This window comes from Daktulosphaira vitifoliae, unplaced genomic scaffold (genome assembly GCF_025091365.1).
Source record: "Daktulosphaira vitifoliae isolate Bord-2020 unplaced genomic scaffold, ASM2509136v1 Scaffold_1, whole genome shotgun sequence".
Lineage (NCBI taxonomy): Eukaryota > Metazoa > Arthropoda > Insecta > Hemiptera > Phylloxeridae > Daktulosphaira > Daktulosphaira vitifoliae.
In genome coordinates this window covers 6,093,426-6,115,848 of record NW_026099572.1, presented here as the reverse complement: position 1 = coordinate 6,115,848, position 22,423 = coordinate 6,093,426, and the positions used below count along the sequence as shown (strand labels likewise).

The window sequence follows — 22,423 nt, the reverse complement described above, 5'->3', positions numbered from 1 at the left end:
AGTTATCTTTTAGTTAATTTTTTTTAAATAATTATTGCCTTCTTAAACTACATTACACAATATTTTTTATTATTTATGACTAATTTTTTTTTTTCAAATTAGTAAAAATATTTTATTTTTTCTTAGAATAATATTGATGAGTCAATAACAATTTTAAGAAAAGTACTCATTGATCTACAAGCATTTTAAAACATTGAATGATTATGTTGTAAGGATAAGTGCAGCTAGTACTGGTTTACGTCAACTTTGCATGCGTTCCATTATTTTAATAAATTGAGTGGGGTATGAAACACAGTTTGTTAATACGTATACCAGTACGGACTACATCCACTTGTACTACATACCTAATCTATATATTAAAATTCTTGTTACTCAATAAATACTTATTCTAAAATTTTTATCGACCCGTCAAAATTTTTTGCATGGAAAGAGCTAAAAAAATGAAAAATGTAAGTAATAATTAATAATATGCTTTAAAATTCACCAAAACTACATTTGTAATCTTATAATATCTTAAATATAGTTGACTACCAATTTAATTGGAAAATATATATAGTTAATAAATATATTAATATAAATTTATAAAGTATATATGATATATTTTTTATTTATTTATTTGAATTTACCTCTTTAAAGTTTATTTAAAATAACTATTACAAGAAATATTGAGGTTCAACATGTTATGAACTTAGGTATTTAAATCATCTTCAAATTCAAAACGCAGCAATTTGATCTCTTTAATTAACTTACAAATTGAAATAATACACAGTGAAATACTTTCCGAGGGTAAATACCCATTCATCAAAACATTCAGAGAACTATTGTCAATAGATATATTATTTATTACCCTGAATCATCAGTTTTCTGATAGTTCTAATATTTATTTTGATCGCCTTGGGAATAAAACATTAGTAAACAAATGAAAAAGATGGATTTAGTATTAAAGTTTTAAAGTATGGATTAGTCGTAATATGGTTTATGCTATTAACTAAAAAGAATTTCAAAGTACAACTTTATAAAAACCGAAGAAAACACTCAAAGATTTTTCTATGACATTCAAAAATCCAATATAAAAAAAAATTGGTAGCATATAAGCCTCTTATAAGCTATAATCAAAACTGTTATAATTTTTTTTATTATATTTTGTTTTTAATATTTCAAGATGTGTTAAAATTATTTTTTAATGACTTAATATATGACTTAATATTTTTTAATGGCATGTACCATAAAAAGATCTTTGTTTTATTTGTCTAAATACAGAATATATATGTTGTATAATCTGTTTGTACAACAAAATATCATAGATGATTATAAATAATATTTTATTAAATTATTGTGTTACCAAAAATAAAGTATTCCAGAATGTCATGTAAAAATAACTGTTACAATTAATTCGAGAGAAATGTTTATAAACTTGAGTTAATGAGAAAATTTACCAATGTCCACATCCTATTAATTCAATTCAAGTCCAAATATAGCTTTTTCAGAAGTATAGTTTAACAAGTTGTTTAATTCATGTATTAAACGGCTTTCTTTTTGGCAAACTTATATTAAGTCAGAACAAGTTAGTTTTCAGTGGTGTTTCGGAAACGCTAACCGTTTTTGTGCAATGGTTGTTTGAAAATAATGCGTTAGGACTACACGCAGATGTCGGATTGCAAAATTAAATAGTTTTTACTTTAACTTTGAAGTACCTTCGGACAAAACTTTCGATATTTCTCGGTAAGATAGTTTCTAAAATACACCTGAACTTAACAGAGACGCATGTTTTTTAAGCATTCCTCGGTGGCATATACTAAAGCCAAAGAACTTTCCAAAATGTTAGGAAACATTTAAATTTTGACTAACGCTTGAAGGCTTTTTACCTAACTCTTTTATACGGTTAATGTGTAGAATTATGTTGTTATATGTGTAAAATTATTATAAACAATTTTGGCTAACTTTTTAGCATAAAACTATTGGCTTAGAGCCTAAAATGGATTTTATTAATTTGTCAGTTAAATAAACCTATTGGTATTTGACTTGATAAAATTACTAAGTATGACTCTTGATGTTTGACCTTTTTTTTTTGGGAGGGGAACCTTTATTGATAAAATTGAACAAAAATCTATGAAAAATGTTGAACAACTTTTGAAGTAGTTATAAATCTAAGTTAATCTGATGTAATTAACTGATGTCTCCAGAAAAGTTTCACCATATTTATATGTTGTTATTTAACTTAATACTGAGGTCACCTTTGAAAATAAAATAAAGATCTCATTTTTCTGTAATTATTTAAATAACATTGATAGAAATATAATTTTTTTTTTTAATATAAATATTTGATTTTGTTTCATCTACTTCTAACATGCGTTATCTTACAATAACCTAAATGATAAAGTGACATTTTATAGTGGCTACACATGTGTTATAAGAATTTTCTAGATCCAAAAATTTCTTTTTTAATGGAGTCTGAATTTTTAAAATATACAAATCCAATTTTTAATGTTCAATTTTTTTCATTAAAATTATAACATGACTAATGTTTGCTTTTAACTTTTTTGTCGTAAACTCGTTGTATTAAAACAACGAATTTTAATGAGATTTTTATAAAGTTAAGAAACAAATAATAATTTAATATTTATGAAAAAAGTGATGTAAATTTCGAATTCTATGAAAGATTATTCTTCATTAATATTCATACAATACATTATTAATGTTATTGCAATTTTATTCTGAAAATTAACTATATGTATAAATCAATTTATTGCACAAAAATTCATAAACGGTAAAATTTTACCATTACTATATATGAATACTTTTATGGGACAATGATAAAGGTAACCTCATACATTTTTTGGCATAAATACTCTTTACTAAGTATACGTGTTTTTGGCAGCATGTATGTGGTTTCATTTTTTATTCATAGAGTGAACAAAATTTTAAATCATTAAAACTATGGCGTCGGTGTGTAAGTTGCAAGAATCTTTTATAGTCATCACCGAAAGTTAATTTGTAAAAACACAGATAGTGTAATATGACATATAATTATTTTGTTTTTGATTGACAATTGGGATATTAAAATTTTAACCGTCAGCGATTTTCGACAGTTTGTTTCCTTACCGATTTTTTTTTACATGTATATAGTTGATACTGCGATTATTTCACCAAATCATTTCAGAATGTCTAGCTCTTACAAGGAAAAACGTATAAAAAAAATTTTTTTTTGTTTTTATCGACAGATTTCTCGAAATTGTTTTCGTCGAAACTTTTTTTTTTCTGTAGACCGCTCGTAAATTATTGCGATTCTTTGAGACACGTGCAAAATAGCGTCTTTTATACAACTACTACTTGAGATATAAAAAAAGAATAGACATATTTCCGAAACATCTTACTTCATTGGCGTATAAGTGTACAAGAAAGTAGAAATGCCATTCGAATAACTCGGGATTTTTCTTTTGGAATATTTATTTTTCATCTACTATTCTATGTTCAGTTAAGTGACACTAATCTAACGAAAAGGAATTTGTAAACTTAATTCAGCATGTTAAGGTATTTAATATTATTATCGTCAAGTAACTCAGTACATAGTGATAAAACTATTGTTACATGATTTTCTACAAAATTATATTCAGGTGTCTGGAAATACTCATTCACTAGAAATAACGAATGTTTATTAATTATCAAATAATGCCCAGTTAAGGATCATTACAATGATTAATAAAAGGTTGGAAAATTGTCTTGCTGATAGTTCTTTATAAATACTTTGAACAAGGTTGTATTTTGTAATAAATGAATTAGTTTTTACAAATTCGCGATCAAATCTTTATTTTATTATACTAAAGTATAATATTTGTTTATTATTTTAAGCTCTTGTACTAAACTTTGCATAATTACTAATTAATAAACGCATTAACGTAATATTATAAAAGTATCTGGGAGAATATTAAACATCGAGGGGATGGTACATATAATGTAAAATAAATATTGGTTGAAAACTCAGCAACAGCTCGATATTTGCATTTAAGTTGTTGTGTAAATATTTTATCATCACTTTTATAAAGCAATAAAAGGTGTCGTGTTTGCTTTGCAGAAAATAATCGGTTATTACAATGTATACAAATGTATATTGAGTTAGTGCATAAAGCATAATGAAATTTATACATGATTGTGTATAGAAGCCGGTAATATAAAAATACTGATTTCGATCTCGCAAACTTAATATAAACCTCATTTGTTTGTAATATTTGTCAAATACAACAATGCAGTTTCATTGTGTTTACATATTCGGTGCACTCCCTGACAAGAAACACGAAAAGGCGTGACATTGACACGTGATAAGACGTACAATTCGCGTATTCTGATGTGGCCTGCTGATTGGGGGGAAGTGTATGAATTTAATCGGTGTTTGAGGAGAAACTGACAAGGGGGGGGGGGGATTTCGCACTGCATCGAGATTCGTGACGGAATTCACAATGTTTATTATGGTTGCATTTGACGGAGGGTTGAGAAAATTCGACAAAAATATCGATTTGTCTGGTCGTTACATCACTTACGTTCTAAAGACTTTACACGTGTAATGTGTATTTATTACCTAATAAAATACCATTTGGAGCCATTTCGTACAACTGTTCAGGAGGATACAATGTGCACAGTGGGCAGTCAATGGCGAAATCAAAATATACTTCAACACTTGAAGTATATAATACCTCAGATTGTATCGCTTATCTATAATGGCTACGTGACGCGTTTCATATTAAAACATGTCGACTTGGCGACATTTCAGTGTACATAACTTAGTGTACCGTTCTTGAATGGCGTTTTAAAACTTCAAAACCAAAAATCGATACAACATATTTTTTTAATCTTAGCACGTTAAATATAATTTCTTGTTATACTAATAAAAACTCAATTGTATGAAAACTTTCAACGAAAACATTTTTGCTAAGCAATAATACTAACAAAAAATTATTAGGTAATTATTATTTTATATGTGCATAAAAAAATATAAACTTTAATTTCGGTTTATGTAGGCTTTTTTATCATTTAAGTAAAAAGAGCAATATTGTGTTATTAATCAGTAGCATATTGAAATGTACTTAAAATTTTCATTGTAATTAACATTTAAACGAAGACCATAAAACATTACTATTCATTAGATAGCTTAAAAATTCAATCGTTACTTTCCATACATTCCATAATATGTGTATTATATGTTACTGCACTTGAGTACTAACAGTAAAAAGCTTTTATACATAAACGATCCGGTTGAATATCAGTGTAACGATTTGTATAAAATATAAAAACATAATTGACTAGCTATCATATTTAACTGGTCGATCATCAGTCCTACAGTTACATATTTTCTATTCAAAGTTCCACATTGTACCATAATTACATTATGTATTATAATAATTCAAATAAAACAGAACTTGAATATGTAGATATAAAATGGTTTTAAAAAACTTCTTTTAATCATAAAGAGAATTATTTGCAAGCACAAGTTAATCCTCGTTATAACTTCCATTTTATCAAACCATCTGCAAATTACAAATTAAATAAAAATGATGATGAATTATTACTAAATAAAAAAAATATACTAAAAGGACTTCTGTTGAATTTTGACATTGTATTAACTGTATTTCCTCACAAAATATTTTTTTACATAACTAGTAAAGTATATACAAAGTGTTCAACCAGGTTTAACATTTTTAATAACTTTTGATCCCGCAAATTTTATTCGTTGTTTCTTTTATAATTTGTACAGTTTTAAAGTACGTTAAAAACATAATTTTATTATTTATCTATAGTTGAAAAATTTTTTTTATTTTTTTAAAATTTCAATATAGCTATTCTTAATTCTTTTCTTACAAACAACTTTAACGAGTCGATAGCAACTTTAAGATAAGTACTTAATGAATAACAAGATTTTAATACATAGAGTAAGTATGTAGCACGGGCGCAGTATGCATTATAAATATACACTAGTATGAACTAACACACCTGTACTAAATACCCATTCAATGTATCTTGTTAATCATTAAATAATTATGTCTAGTTTGAAATTTTGAAAATGAATCTTTTTTTTTCATTAGAGATAAAAAGTAAAAACTATTCTCTTAACGTAGTCAAATATTATGAAAATATTTTCAGAAAGAAAAAATTAAAAATATTTGCTGTATCTTAAGTTATTAAAAATTTCAAAATCTAGTGGACACCTGTATATACAGAGTGATTTTTTTATCATAACCCACTCAATTACTTACAGAATAATAATAATTAAAAATTTTTTTTTTATTATTATCTTTAGTCACACATTATTCTTGAATTATTAACTACGTAATACTTTTTAAGTTCATCCCTTATGCCTGGTAAAAGTGTCAACTTTGTTTTTTTAAATGGTAACACATATTTTTAATTTAATAAAATGTTTGAGTTTTTAATTCAATAGTAAATGGCATTTGAATTTTTAATAAAACTTAATTTGTTTATTAGATATAAACATTTAAAGTTTCAAATTTTTGAGTTAATATATAGGTATAATACCAAAGGGATTACAAATACAGGTAGCTAATTGGCTTTTTATAACATCGATATTAGCAGGTACACAGCATTGTTATTATCAATGATAGTAAGGTACATTGTTGTGAGTTTATAAATACACTAACTGACAATACAAAAAGTATATCTATTGATAGTCATAACTGATAATAAACAATCCGTGACTGTGATGTGGCCGAGAAACGTCTAAAGATAAAATTAACAGCAACCGCGCTTTAATTTCCAGTCTATATTTTAAAATATTAATAACTTCCGGATGTGAATGCTCTAAAGTTTTTTATCGGTCAGTCATTTTCTTAATTAGATCAATTTCTATTTTATAAGCTAGTTATATATGTATGTTTCCATTAAAAATAAAGTTGACATTCATATAATTTACAATGGTTGATTCTAAAAATTTATATCTGATTATTTAAGAATATATGAATCTAAAAAAATCAAAATTATTTGTCAATATTGTAGTATTCATTTCGCAATTATCGAATGGTTTATGATAATCTGATCATACATTGTATATATTTAATAATAAAAACAACTAGATAAAATTATTAAAAAAAGTGATTTATAGAAATCTTTATCTAACTGTTAAGTAATCAATATTATTGTCCATTTACTTATTTATTTCATAATAATGAAATAATTATAGGAAGAATTGTACATTAAAATTAAATAACATAACATTACTAAAAGTCTTTATTCAAAAATGAATATTTTTTAAAATCATGTCAAGCTTGTTTTCTATAGCGTAATCTTCGAACAATTCCTTAGAAAGTCATAACATTTCTATATCTAATATCATCAATAGATTATCGTCATCTATTTTACTTTAGGCTCTACAAACACTCTGTAAGTTTATATTACTTTATATTTAACTTTTTACTCATGGTGCATTTCTTTTTATGAATTTAATACTTACCAGAAGCTTTTGATCACATCTATAGACATACTATTATTACAATTTGAAAAAATATATTGATTTTGTAGTGTGGCCTTTCATCTAGATTAAAAAATGTTTAAAAGTATACTAAATAAATGTACTGTACAAATCAAAAGTCACGTTTGATTTATACCATAACTGTCTCAAGCGGTCAGTAACTGTGACATATTATGTACATACGATGACGGGTTAACGAAAATAACAAAAGGGTGTATGCTTATGGCACAAATTGATGTCTAGTAATAGTTCAACCTAGTACAATGCGTGTCTTGTTTAAACATATATACAAGCACACCGAGCACAATGACAATAACGCATTAAAACAAACGGCTCTTTGTGTATGCAATTTAACAGCACTCTGGTCTAGTTGAATATTGTGGTAATATCAATAACGCCTTTACTATTTAAAACTTAAGTATAAATTTATTTTTAATTTTATTTTATATATTATTATATTTTAGAATACAATACTATATATAATTCATATTATATTTCTTAGTAATGTCTTACCACTTTTATACTTGTTTAAAACAACAACATAACTTTATGATTTTCTAAGAAATTAAATTTTTATAAATATATAACAACTAAATATTGAAGTATACAAAAAAAAAAAAATTATATTGATAAATAACAATAATATTTATATTAAAATGATTTTTAATTACATAGATTGTTTTTAAAATATGAGAAGATTAGTATTTATTGAGAAATGTTTACTAAAACCATGTTGATTAACTATTAACACATTTTTAAAATACAAAGTAAATTTTTTAGATACTAAATCTTCGAGTGTCTTTAATATTGAAATGTTAGAAAGGAACAGAAATTTTTCACATCAGCTAATTTATTATTTTTAAAAATGAGAGTGACATATGAGGTTTTTCAGTAATTAGGTTAAGTCCTTTATAAAAATAAAAATCTATATTTTGTCATTCTAATATTTTATTTTATATTTTGAAATAAAAATTCTATTAAATATCAACACATAGAACTAAAATATTGCAATATTATTAATATAAATCGACATACTATTATTATTGTTATTATTTTCTTATTAAGATTCCAATACTAACATTGCATACCTACAAAACAGTAATATTTTTAAATGTTTGATATTTGACATAAAAATTACAATAACAATAAACAATAAATTCAATTATAATTTCTCACTTATTTATAAGTTTATAATATTGTATTTCAACATATTTCTTTATCTATGAAAGCTAAAAGAATTTTTTATATTTTCGGGTTGTTGATGCGACATTTTTATATTTTAAACTCAATATGAACCTAAACAAATCATTTGACTTTCATTGATGAATAGCCAATGATAACGATTGTTGAGGGAATAACTTTGTGGTAAATTTAAAAAATGACAAAACAAAAAAAAACAGTAAATCGCTTTTTGACCGTTCCGTTTAGTATAAATTTTGGGTCAACTTCCATCCATTTTGGTTCTCATTTACATGAACTATATCGCTGTATATATATACACACATGTTGTGTAAAAGAAATATAGAGGCTAAACCTCAATATGAGTTCTATATTGGCACTGTAACGCTTGTGAAAATAGAAAATGCGGAGAGTAGGACAATCGCTGCAATCCTTTACTTGAACCACTGAACAGTGCGTAAATTTTAGTCTCTAAGGGTACTTAAATGTGTCACTTCACATAAGTCTATGGTTCAATACTAAAATGCAATGAAGTAAAGACAATTGTAGATTGTAACAGTTCAGCAAAAAAATTCAATGCCAAAAATTTAATACAATTTTCTATATTTCTTTCTTTTATTAAAATAATATGAAGTTTTAATATTACAATTTTGTTAAATTATAATTAAATGACAAATTTATTTAATCTTACTGGAGATACCCTATATTTATTTATTTTTATTGAGTATGCAAAATAAATTTATGTCCTTAGAATATTTTATAAAGAAATGTAATTATAATAAATAATATGATCACTCAAAATAATAATTTAATATCTACTTTGTTAAAAAAAACGTACTAATAGATCTTTGCGAATTGTGACACATTGAAATAGTATCTCTTATTATCTTGTCGACCCTTTTTAGGGTAAAACAACATGACGACATGTATACATACACAGCTGTTGTCGAACAAGACTCAATTCGTAGTGACATACAACTGAATCATTGATATATTCTATGACCCAAAAAGTTTATACCCTCGATCAGATCACATTATTAGTCACAAAATGTTTTTTTTTTTTTGTATAACTTTATTTTTTATTCAATATATTGTAATAGTAAAGTAGTTTTTTTGTGTTTCCGGAGAATTCGTTACTGTTTCATCCATTTCATCATATGCAAATCATCTATTTTAGGCAATTTAATATGATTTTCAAAATGCATACTTTACCTAACAAATGGAACCTTTGATCCCAAAAACCCTTTTATTTCAATGTTTCAGTCTAAATGTCGATTACATCAAAGTAAACAATATATATATATATATCGTTACAATAAAGAACAAATTAATTAGATATTGTGGTTGACAAAAGACTGATCCGACCATAAAAAACAACAACTTTTGCAACTAATCTCGTTTTTATTTATTTCGACTAATATTGAAATCAAATTTACACCTAAAAAAAACTTAAAAAATAAAAAAATATATATAGTTAAATATTATATAAAAATATAATTTAAATATAATATACATGTATATTAATACTAAGGTTCTGTTACAGAACGGTTTCCTCATTGCCGTTATTTATGTCCTTGTTAATTCTATGTTTTGATCATTATTTTTAAAAAAGATTTTATTAATATTTCTATAAAAAAAATAATTATAAATAAATGTTGCGGTCTATGACAATAATTTATCGAGTATACTACTTTATTTTTTATTATACTCAACTACTTAATAATAATATTTTATTTAAATTGTTAAAGGCGCACTCAAGGTGGACACCTGTTAATACTAACGTGTCGAGCACAATAAAGAACGAATTTTCGGGTTCTAGTCACGGTAATTGGCATTGAGCCGTTTATTAAGCACAAAACAAAATGATATTACTAATGGCACTAAAAGAGTGTGGCAAAAATGATAAATGTAATGGTAGTGAAACAGTATCGCAAAAATAATAATACTAATGGTAGTGAAACAGTATCGTAGGCCGAATGCAAAAAAGAAACGTGGAGGTGTCACAGAGATGACTGACTGAACGCATTATTGCGGCGGGGATTCGACACTAGGCATTTATTGGACTTTACACAACGACGACCGTTTGTATAACGGTCCGGTTTACAGTGGAGCGGTGGCTGAGAAGGAGATGGCACGACCGTGGAATGTCACACGGATGACAACGCCGTGGCCGTGTCAAAGTCTAAATTATTTTACTTAATACTGGTTAAAATAAAAAAGTTAAACAATTGTAATTATAATGACATTATAATGTTTCGGTCGACTTGTAATTATAAAATTTACAGAATATACAAAAAAATTCAGTTTCACATCTTAAATTTAAAAAAAAAAGTTTGTTAAATAGACTGCAGGGTGATTTATTAAGGATAAGACACTTATTTTCTCAGAAAGTATTGAACATTTTTGGTAAGGAAAATATTATTTGATTCAAAATACTCTACAATAATATGTAGTAAAAACATAATTTTTTTCATTCCTTCAAGGATAAAAACATTAACTTTCTCTTAAATGGGAACCCCTACTTTGAATTTGTTATTACGATTTAAAATAAAAATACAAACAACTTTGCTCTTATAATTTTTTTTTCCGATCAACCGTTCGTCTGTTACAGCTTGTTAAAGTTAAATGATTTTGGACTAAATTTCTATTATTATTTTACTGTTTTGAATACAGGAGTCACTCATTTTCTATGGTGTAACATAAACTAATTTAACTTAATTCAGTTTATGAGGTTACGCTACAACTTTTGATACGACGTATCCGTCAACAAAAATAAAGATTACTTTGTGTAAGCAATGATTACGATAACATTATCGTAGTATTCGATTATTTTAAGAGTCACTATACTATGCATAGAGTTGGGTTTTTCAAAGAAATTGATTCTTCAGTATTACAGTTTGTCTTACAAACCAATAGACTGTGCTATTAATAATATAGTTAAGGCCCGATTTGAATCTATTGTTATTATCTCTCAATTAGTGTGTCGTAGATTATTATTGCTATCTTACATATCATATCTTGGTCAATAAAAATTAGTTTAAAAATAGTGACTTCTGTATTTAAAACAGTAAAATAATAATAGAAATTTATTCCAAAATCATTTAACTTTAACAAGCTGTAACACACGAACGGTTGATCGGAAAAGAAAATTGTAAGAGCAGAGTTGTTTGTATTTTTATTTCAAATCATAAAACAAATTCAAATAGTAGTTCCCATTTAAGAAAACTCAAATTAATGTTTTTTAACCTTGAAGGGATGAAAAAAATTATGATTTTATTACATATTATTGTAGAGTTTTTTGAATTAAACATTATTTTCCTTACCAAAAAATTTAAATTTTCAATAGTTACCGAAAAAATAAGTGTCTTATCCTTAATGAATCACTCTGTATATGACACTGAAAAACAGTACTGTTACTTAAACATAACTATTTAAGAGAAACAATAATTTTGCCTTAAATCACATTCTTCACTAGTTAAAAAAAACTAATTATACTGGACTATATTTATTTTCCAGTCATTAATTATTAACAATTCCAAACAAGAAAACAAATAAAATACAAATGTTTCCATCTGACTTACAAAGTTATACCATAAAAAAATGTTTACATAAAAAAACAATTTTATCCTTGAAGTTTTTATATAAAAAATTATTTTTAATTTCCTAATGTCGAGAAACTTTAGTTTCTGTTAAGTTTAGTGAATCAATCTGTCACACTGTAAAACGATATATTATTGTTTTTGAATCTATGACTTTTTCAATTTAAAAAAATAATAGTATATATCTTTTTTTTTAATGAAAAAATGTAAGAAAATTTCTTCTTGTCAATAATTTATAAATTAAATATATTAAAGCTTTGTTTTGTATTGATCAATTAATTGTTTTTTTTTTAAGTTTTTATTAGTTATAAAAATAATAAAATCAATCAATTATATAAAAATTTATATATTTTTTACCTTACTAATTATCGGTTACTTAATAGATATTAAAAATTGTTTTTAAAGTTGAAAGATTAAAATATTTACAATATCTTTATAATTAATCACATGATATAATTGTCTAACTATTTAGTAAATGCAAAGATAAATAAATAAAATCAACTACTAAAATCCATAAAAAAAAAATGTTTTTTTTTTTAATTTTCAAAGAGTTTAAGAGAAACTAAAATTAACACTATATTTAGTGAAATATAAAAAATGAAAAATTAAAGAGTACTAGTTTTAAAATTGACGTTAATCCTTTTAGTCAATTTCAATGTTTTTTTTACACTATATATACAATAGTCATACTTATAAATTATATAAAATAAATTGAAAATAGATATAAATTCAAACGTTAATGGTAATATATTTATGAAAATGTCTTCTTCTTCTTCTTCTTCGCCTTAATCCCAACTACTTGGAGTGGGCCATGAAAATGAAAATGTCATGAAAAGATTTCAGTCAAAATTTGAAATTAATTATCATTGTTCATGAAATATTTATAAATCGTAATGGAATTGTCGGTATAATATTCACTGGTCTAGAATATCACTATGAAACATAATCTTTAAATAAGCTACGAAAACGCTAAACAATCATTAAAAATTATTAATAAAATAATTACATTTATACAATTACAGTATAAATATTTATAATTATGATTTTATTTGGCAGCTCTGATAGCCGATGATTATGTGATGTCACAATACATGCACATTACGCCTAATGACATGGAACCCGTTCGAGAAGAACGATCAAAATATGGAGTGACATGTTACGGTCCTAATTTAAGCGGATTTCAATGGCGCGGACCGAAAGGGCCAATATCGCAAAGTTCACAAATCAGGTATTTTTTATGATTAAATATTGTCGTACAACCATCAATAAAACCAAATGGGAATTTCATACTACAAACATCATTTTGTTAAACGATTTCAATCCCAAATTAATTCGGAAAGTCCATTTTGTATTTGCATCGAACAGTACGTCAATACTATTAACAAACGTAATTTATTTTTTTACAATTTGTTGTTGCTAAACCCGCCTACTATTTTTTTAGATTAAAAATTTCATATTATATATGAAATTGAAAAAAATCTAACTTCAAAACTTTATTTTAAAGAATTAATTAAAACATTTATTTTTTTGCAAAATACAAATATTAGTTTTCTTACAAAAAATAAATAAATAATAGTAATAAAATAATTTAGCTGATACAAATTTGTATTTGTATAATTATTATTACTTATATCAATAGAAGTATTCCAATAACTATTCATTTGAGATAAACTAAGTTCTATGACTTTCTTAAAGAACATACATTTTTTTTCTAGATAAATTATATATTTTTTTGATTGCTATTAACCACGTCTATATGTTGAGTTTATAAGTAAATAACAATTTTTAATAACAATGATCAAAATTTTACGAATTTCATGATTTTGTACATTCTAAACGTTCATTGTATTGCAAATATTTAATATGTCTTTGTATTATTGATTTGTTACTTTTTCACTGAAAAATTGTCTTGTCAAAGACTAATGCTCTTGTGAACAAAATTAAAACAAAAATCACTTCAAATAAACAGTTTTAAGTATTATATATGTCAAATATTGACATCAATGAACTTTTCATGTTTAAGATTTAATATTTCAAATCAAAGAGAAATTTTCGATTAACTCCAAAAATATGTTTTAAAAATGTACAAAATTCCTCCTTTGTCTTACGTCTCTTATTTAACTCAATACAAATTTAATATTCAAACTATTATTTGTTTTAACCCATATAAAAATAATAAAAAATATAATCTCATGATTTTCGTTTCAAAGGTACCTTTTTCATATGCTTGATTTATTGAGTGTAAATTAAAAAAAAACATAAAATCATTTTACCATACATTAATACCAGTATAGTTGATTGCTTGATTAATTACATCTATGGAATAAATCATTCTGCATTTAATCTTACCGTGCTATATTATATCTGAAGATGCTAGATATTTAATATGTATTATTTTTTGTTTTTAAATTTTCTAAGAATTTTGGACATATCATAACTGTTTATATTACCATCGTATAAATTTCATCAAAAGTATAATCGATTAATACTAGACGTTGATAGTAAGGCAAGATATAATCTATGTAGCAAAACAACTGTGTACATTTTCCTGTATTGGTCTTTTTGATCTCGGTGCTATTTTATCTATGTAGGGTCGCAAACAGAACTTAAACTGAATATTTGTGGTATATTATTTTGTAGGGTACATTCACAAGATTTGATTATGCCAAATAATCAGACAGGATTACTTCTGGTGTTCGAAAAAGTTTTAGAAGAGGACAAAGGCAACTACACGTGCACGGATAGAAAGGGTCATTCAGTCGTCATCAAGCTGACAGTCACGAGTAAGTTTTCACTATATTTGGTATTCGAACACCTATTGGTCTATTTCATATTACATCATACTTTACGTGTAATATATAACATTATAAATTTTATAAATGAAATTTAATCCAAACTGAACTTTTTTTGAAATAATTTTATTTTGAATAAGATTCATCTGTTAAAAAACAAAAGCATGCTAATTATATACAACATTAAGTACACTTTCGTAAAAGGGTGAAAAACCTTTAAACTCGTTTATCCGTAAAAATAACCTCTTACCCTTACTACACGGTAGCGATTGGATTGAATAGTGTTTTTAAAACTGTATAACTCTTCACTGACCTTTAATAACAAATTGATCAGGTACTTGCATTATGCTACAGTGGCTAAGCCGGACAGTCGTGGAACGCGAAACGAGTGAGGAAAAAAACTTTTCTTCGACACTTTTATCACAACTTTTCGCCTTCGTCGTTTTTATACCTCCTCTTGCCCATTGCTTATTCAACTTTTTTTACTGATTCTACCAATAAAATTACATCAAGTTTGCGTTAGAGATTTTTTGTGTTAAGTGTTTTTAGAGTGAAATTATAAAAGCGCTAGACGTTAGTTAATTAGAAAAATATGTCCATCAGTAATGTAAGTGGCAATGCCATGAAAAACACTTGGTAAGATGTTTCTTAATTTTATTTCGAAGTTTTAGGGACAAAAAATATTACCTAATTGTATTATAAAATCACTGAAAAAATTATTTTCTTAATTTACAAATGAGCTGTTAAAAAGTGCCTTTTAGTAATATTCTAGAGGCTAAAATTAAATTTTCAGTGCTACAGTATTTCCCTGAAAATTCCGATTTCATATCTTGTTAACATTAAAACGTTTAATCCAATCTTTTAAAAAGGAATGCTTCGTTAAAGGTTTTCTAAATAAATAATTGTGTTAGCTATTCTTGTATCTAACGATTAAGTTTCTTCTAGTGAATACAGCAGCCAATTTGATTCATTTACTGATCACAACTTAAAACTATTTACAGGTATATATTTGTCAAGGTTACATTAAAACTATAGTAGCTTGTTGTTTCACATACATGTTTATTTACGAGTGCGTGGTAAACTTTACCGTTGGCGCACATACTCTCTGTTCTCACGTGTTACTTTATAGTTTTCGTTTACTCTCGAACAAAGTTTTTCGTTGTAATAAATTTAATAAATACTACTTCTATGAACTACACACATTTTATTCTTTTAGTGACGTTTTGTTGAATGATTCAAGTTCAAAGGTTTTTTTTTTTTTGTACTTTTAAGATTTTTCATCCAGAGTATTATACCTGGAACATACTCTCAAGTAGAGCATCTCTGAAACTGTAATGTTTCGCCAATCTGAGTGAATTGCATTATTACCATGCTTGACTGATGCTTATCAAAGGAGCCCTGAGAATTCATCAGGTTCCAATATCAAGAGTTTCTAGAAATAACGTGTCAGCAAATTAATTTTTTCTATTCATCTTAGCTCGAGTGACACTTCTCGTGGAAAATAACACAACTTGTCCTACATTCGCAAGTATGCTGGTTATGTGGTGAAATCCGTTACCTACAATGGAAACTAATGTGTAACATTACTCGTTTATTACTTCACGCGCATACCGGGTAACATTATAAAGCTCTGCCTTGCCATATGAAAAAAATAATAGTAATTTCATTAAATAAACAGGTCAATTTTGACATTTTAAACCTGAGGAAGAAGAAAATTCAAAAATCATTTTTTGTTGTTAGGCAAAATATAATAATAATTTTATCAAGTAATTGATTCGATTTCAACTCAATTCAACGTACACAAGTGTTCAATGGCAATTTTTAAATACTATGATTACGAAGGTATAAGATAACCAAATAAGAATTAATTAAATTACAGTAACTGTCATTAAGCATGAGATCAATGTTTACAGAAATGCGTAATTATTTTAAAAGATATTTTTAGGCTGTATTTTCACAAAGCTGTTAAGATAAAAAAAAACTCGTTGGCTCCTTTAATTTTTATCATACACTCCTTTTGAATTCAATACCGTTAAAATAATTAATTATTAATTAAAAGTGAATTAAAATTATTTTAATGCAAGTCTAATGAAAAAATTGTTTGAATCAAAACATTTTTGACTTCATCAATATAAATTATGAGTTTAAAATTATTATTCTTAAGTTATTAAATTTTTTGAAATCGTTTAATTACTTACTACTTAATGGATTTTAATTATAATTAGAAAATAACGTTGATAAAACATGACAGAATTGATGTTTTAACCATAAAAAGTTATTGATTTTATGGAAGTTTTATCGAGACGAATGTTAACTTAATTTTGAGTGAGAATTGTTTAAATTGATATTTTATTCGATTAAATGAAGACTCAAATGAAATTGATTATAATTATGGTTTATTTCACATTTGAGTTAAGATGAATTTTTAAGAGTTATATTAATCTAGTTGGCATTTAAACTTTAAAATATAATGTAAAATATTCTACATGACTATGATTCATGCCATTGAAGTCTAATAAAAAATTTAGCACAGCAGATATTTGACGCGTTTAAATATTAAAATGATATAGGGCGATTTTTAAGCACCGCAGACAATGTAGATAGATGCAGTAGTGAGATAGAAGATGTTTTTTGTCAGGCACGTGATTCGAACACTAATACCAGTGGCATATGAAAATTATACAATCAATATCAATAAAGAACACCATATGTGTGCCTAGTATGTAGTTTTATTAGAACGATTTTCATTCGCTTAGTGCTTTCTTTAGGAATGATTAATCTAATGTACTTACAAGTAACTCGATTTGATAAGTCAACCGGTTCATTGCGTTAAAAAAAAATTATTTATTCTTCTTAAAGGAATCTACAAATCACTTTCACATGGACTAATAAATTTTCCCTCGTATATGATTTATTTGATTTGAAATTTTCCTTACCCGTGTAAGTAAAAATTTTAATTTTTTAAGTAATGACATGCTTTTAATACCTTGTCTCACACGAATTACATTTTTTTATCGTTACTTATAAATATATGAATTGAAATTATAATAAAGTAGCAGTAAGGATCTAGTATTGTATATCACCAGAATGAGATTTTAATCCTCAAATGGGATTTCGATGGGATCAATTGATGACCCTTTATAATTTAGTTTTTCTCGATGACGTTTATTTACAACGATTTCGATTGTTTATAGTCAAACAATAATATGTTTAGCAAGTATTATTATGTCTATACGAGCTTAATCTACTCATTTCACTGGATCTGGTATTTGTGTGTCCATTATGCAACATAAAATCGTACTTGTTAAACTATCGAATTCAAAGCAGCTTTGCATTTATTGGTTTTTTATTTTCTCAAATCGTATAATATTTACACAATGTTATTTCAAACATTTCTAATGTTTAGTTAAGCACATGTCAAATATATTGAAATTTATTCAGTTTTTTGTCTGTAGTCTAAATAAAAAATATCAAAACTACAGTTTTGAGTGATGGCCCGACAATATGAATTGTTTTAACATTTATATAAGTTATTCCTTATTCGTGGCTCTTCAAACTATCAATTTATGATTTTTTTTATAATAATGATGTATCAAGTAGCTTAAGTGTTCATTAAAAATGAATTATTTCAAGTATCTATTTTTTATCCTATGGTTATCACAAAATTTCTTACGATTATCTGTACACATAATCGTATTTTATCATTATCGTACTATTTTTTTTTTTTGCATATTCTTTGAGTTTATATAATTTGTATTCATATATTATGACAGCCACTAGTTTTTCAAAATTATTAAATTAGAACTCTTTACTTCGATTTAAGCAGCAAAAACCTTTTGTTTTATTTTTAAAATTAATGATGAAACCAAAGTAGTATGATGTTAGAAACTCTTAATGACGAAATTTTAATTAATTACACAGTAAAAGGCTTAAGGAATAAAAATAATAACTTAATTTAAATAATTAGGATTAAACAAGTTCATTAAAAAAAGCTACTTTGTACATTTTTTTACTCTTTTTATTGATTAAAAATCACAACCATTTAAAAAATTGATCAACTTTTAATTGAAATTTGTAAGGTAAAAACTTTTTATTTAATTATAATTAAATAAGTTTAATCAACTTGAACGAACATTTTTTTTTTACGATTTTGCAATCTATTAAGGGCTTCTCGTAGAGTAGGATTCTTAACCATGGATACAACTTTTTATTAGCTATTAGATATTATTAATTTCTTGAGAATTTGCACTAAAATAAATAATTTTTTTTTTTTTAATAACCATCACATTATTACATTGTTTGGAAATAATATTTGTATGTTATCATACAGCTGTACCATTTACTGAATGTAAAAATAAATTTAAAAGTACACTCACATTAAAAGGATTGACTAGGAACAAGGGTAACTTACCCTTTTTATCGTTAAAGCAAGCCGTTACTGTGCAACACCAACTTAAAATTTTTACTGCAAAGGCTATTTTCCTTTCAACGGATAACGTAGCTCAGTGTTAGATTTGGTCAACTTCCAGCTGTGCGACTTTGTCCGCAGAACATTTATTGCTAAATAACTATACGTTCAAATGGAGTGTCTGTAGTTTTGAAAAACTTGGTATAACCGTTTTCATTTAAACTTGACCAAATATTAATCATTCCAAAAAAACAAATTTGGTTAGTATAATAAAGACATAAATCTACATAATGTAACATTTTCATCATTATACATTTATGAACCTAAAGTTCTACAGTAGCATTCCACTTTTTCCTGTGTCTTATTTGTTAGAGAAAAATAGTATTATGCTAACTAATTTATGAGCTTTAAGTAGCATTTTAAGAGCCATAACTGTAATTTTATTTATTGTTTCAAACTTTATTGTTTGCACAAATGTTTTTTTTTTGCTTCGTTTTAATCATTTATCGACTGAAAAATATATTAAAAGTTCATGATGATATATTGTTTAAGGAAATCCGGATGTGCATGTCAATGTCAAATTTATTTTAGTTAATGCTAAATAAATGGTGTTAAATTCACCAAACGTAAAAGCATCAGTTATAAAATTAAATAACGGATGTTCATTCAAAAAATAAATTAATATAATCAGCTTTGAAGGTAGTAATCTATTGTTTTTAATTTTGGAAATGACTTAATTAAGATAACGCCTGTTATCGTTGCACCAGATGAATAGTCGAGGTGAGTTAACTAGTGAACTAATACCTTAAAAGTAAAGGTTTTTCTTCAGAAAAAGTCCATTTTGATAAGAAGAAAAAATACCGGAACGACCGATGTAATGGAAAATCTTGTCAAACAAAAAGGATTCTTTAAACAATTCTTAGAAGGAATGTTAGATGTGAAAGTTCGAACGAAGTAACTTGGTTAGACTTAGCCATTTATATATATCTATATATATAGTGACTTTTTCCTTGTATAGTGTTGGACTCCTTATCGTTTTACACACGTCCTAAAAGTGTCACCACCCCAATAATGGATTTATTCGACGCAAGATAAAGAATAAATAAATAAATTCTTTGGTTATAAAGTACGAGTATTAAAATCACATAAATCTCAGAGCTGGATCAATCTATAAACTCCAAAATCTTGCCTAAATTCATAGTTTCAAAAACGTTTAAGTCATCAGACCGTGGTAAATTCGTTCGAAAATTAGTGATAAAAAAACAATAATAAAACAAGTGAACTTCGAAGTCGGCTTTAATCGATCAGAAGTAAGAAACTGATTTTACGACTGGCGCCTTCAAACCGCTCTGTGATTATTTTGGGTGATTTTATTGACTTAACTCGGTAATGACTAACAATAACAAATAACTGAAAAATTTTATTGACCGTGTGCCATCACCGCAAATTGATTACTTTTGCTTGGTAAGATTTAACGGCAAACAAAACGCAGAGCAAATAAAACGCAACAATGATCTCCGTACTAGTAAATAAAGACGGTTTTTAAAGACTTCTGGATAAAAATAATTGAGAAAACGTAATAAATAGTTTTCTTGTGAACATGTAATAACAATAATAACAAACAAAAGTGATGAAGTAAACGCTAATATTATTTATGCAAATTCATTTGTAATATTAATTATTATGGTATGTAGTGAATGTGCCAAATTACTTAGATTGTACAGCTTAGTTATAAACGTAATGACCTTCACATTTTATTGCGACCAAACATGTTAACGTCACAGACATAATTTTACCAAATTAATACAACTTTAATCGACCCTCGGCTGTTAAATGAGACTTGAGACTTGCTCTTTGTACAACCATTATGGTATAATGCAGCAAGCGCTGTCTAGAAACTATAATGGAAGACTTTTTTAAAGTTTCAGCCGAGTTTTTAACAGCTGTTTAAATACACATGTCCAATTCTATTTGAATCCATTAAAAAAAAATATTGCAACGTTTAATTACACAGTACATCCTCGCCGCTTATTATAGCAAATATTAATTACTCTCTAAAAGCATTTTAGAGCGACTAAAATCTCTGAAAAAAAATCATCATTGTTGTTATTACTTTCAAAAACTATTGTTTTTGTTTGGTAGGTCCCGGAAATTTTATTATTACATAAGACACTTAAACACTTTTGTGAGTTTAATTTTGATGGATACATTGTGTTCAATTCGAATGTTTAATTAAGTGGAAAATGGAAATTATGAACATGTTATTTCCTACAGAATTCCGTTGTGATTTTCAAATTTTAATGTAATATTCCCCTTATTGAAATTGCCAATTCTTCGTTAAACATTCATCCGGAAATTTGTTTTTTTAATTCTGATTGAAAATTTCAACATAATATTCTCATTACAAATATAACCGAATTTCATTTCAAAAGAAAAAACGCTCATAATTCAACTAATCAATGTAATGATTATCATTACAATGTTTATATTGTATAAAACATTTCAGTAATATAAACATTATGGAGTGTTTTAATAGATAGAACTAATAAATTTTAACACTGTGTAATTTTTGTGTGCTTAAAGAAATCTTCTACTCTAGAAAACAAAGCAATAACTTTTAATTAATTTAATACAAAATTAATTATACATAAGCCCCGTTTAATTTATAAGTCCCGCAAAAATGAAACAGTTGTTTTGTTTTGCTAAGGAGTTCAAAACAAAAGACTAGTTGTTCTAATAACATGTTTTTAAACGCGAAAACACTTATAAACAAGATACGAGACATTTCGTTTGACACGGAAAACTTACTAATAGTTTTTTCCACAAGATTACATGACGCGTCGGTTTATTCAGTAAAAGAATCTATCGAATGTTACTAATGTTCGGTCATTCCAAAAATAAAACTTTTTCAATGCCCTGAGGCACGCGGTTTTTTGAATGAAAACTTACAACCTAACAACGCCCTAATATA

The 22,423-nt window shown here is 26.0% G+C and overlaps 1 protein-coding gene across 4 annotated transcripts in view; it reads left to right on the top strand.

Moving 5' to 3' along the window:
* Nucleotides 1-22,423, top strand: part of LOC126894760 (neural cell adhesion molecule 1-like) — a 107,256-nt gene that overhangs the window by 67,024 nt on the left and 17,809 nt on the right. For 3 of the 4 annotated variants that reach the window (XM_050666000.1, XM_050666001.1, XM_050666003.1), the window contains exons 2-3: nt 13,309-13,480; nt 14,893-15,035. In XM_050666000.1, the coding sequence (XP_050521957.1) occupies nt 13,309-13,480; nt 14,893-15,035 (315 nt within the window). Of the gene's footprint in view, nt 1-10,458; nt 10,478-13,308; nt 13,481-14,892; nt 15,036-22,423 lie in introns of those variants that run through there. The other variant, XM_050666002.1, reaches the window with a different exon arrangement.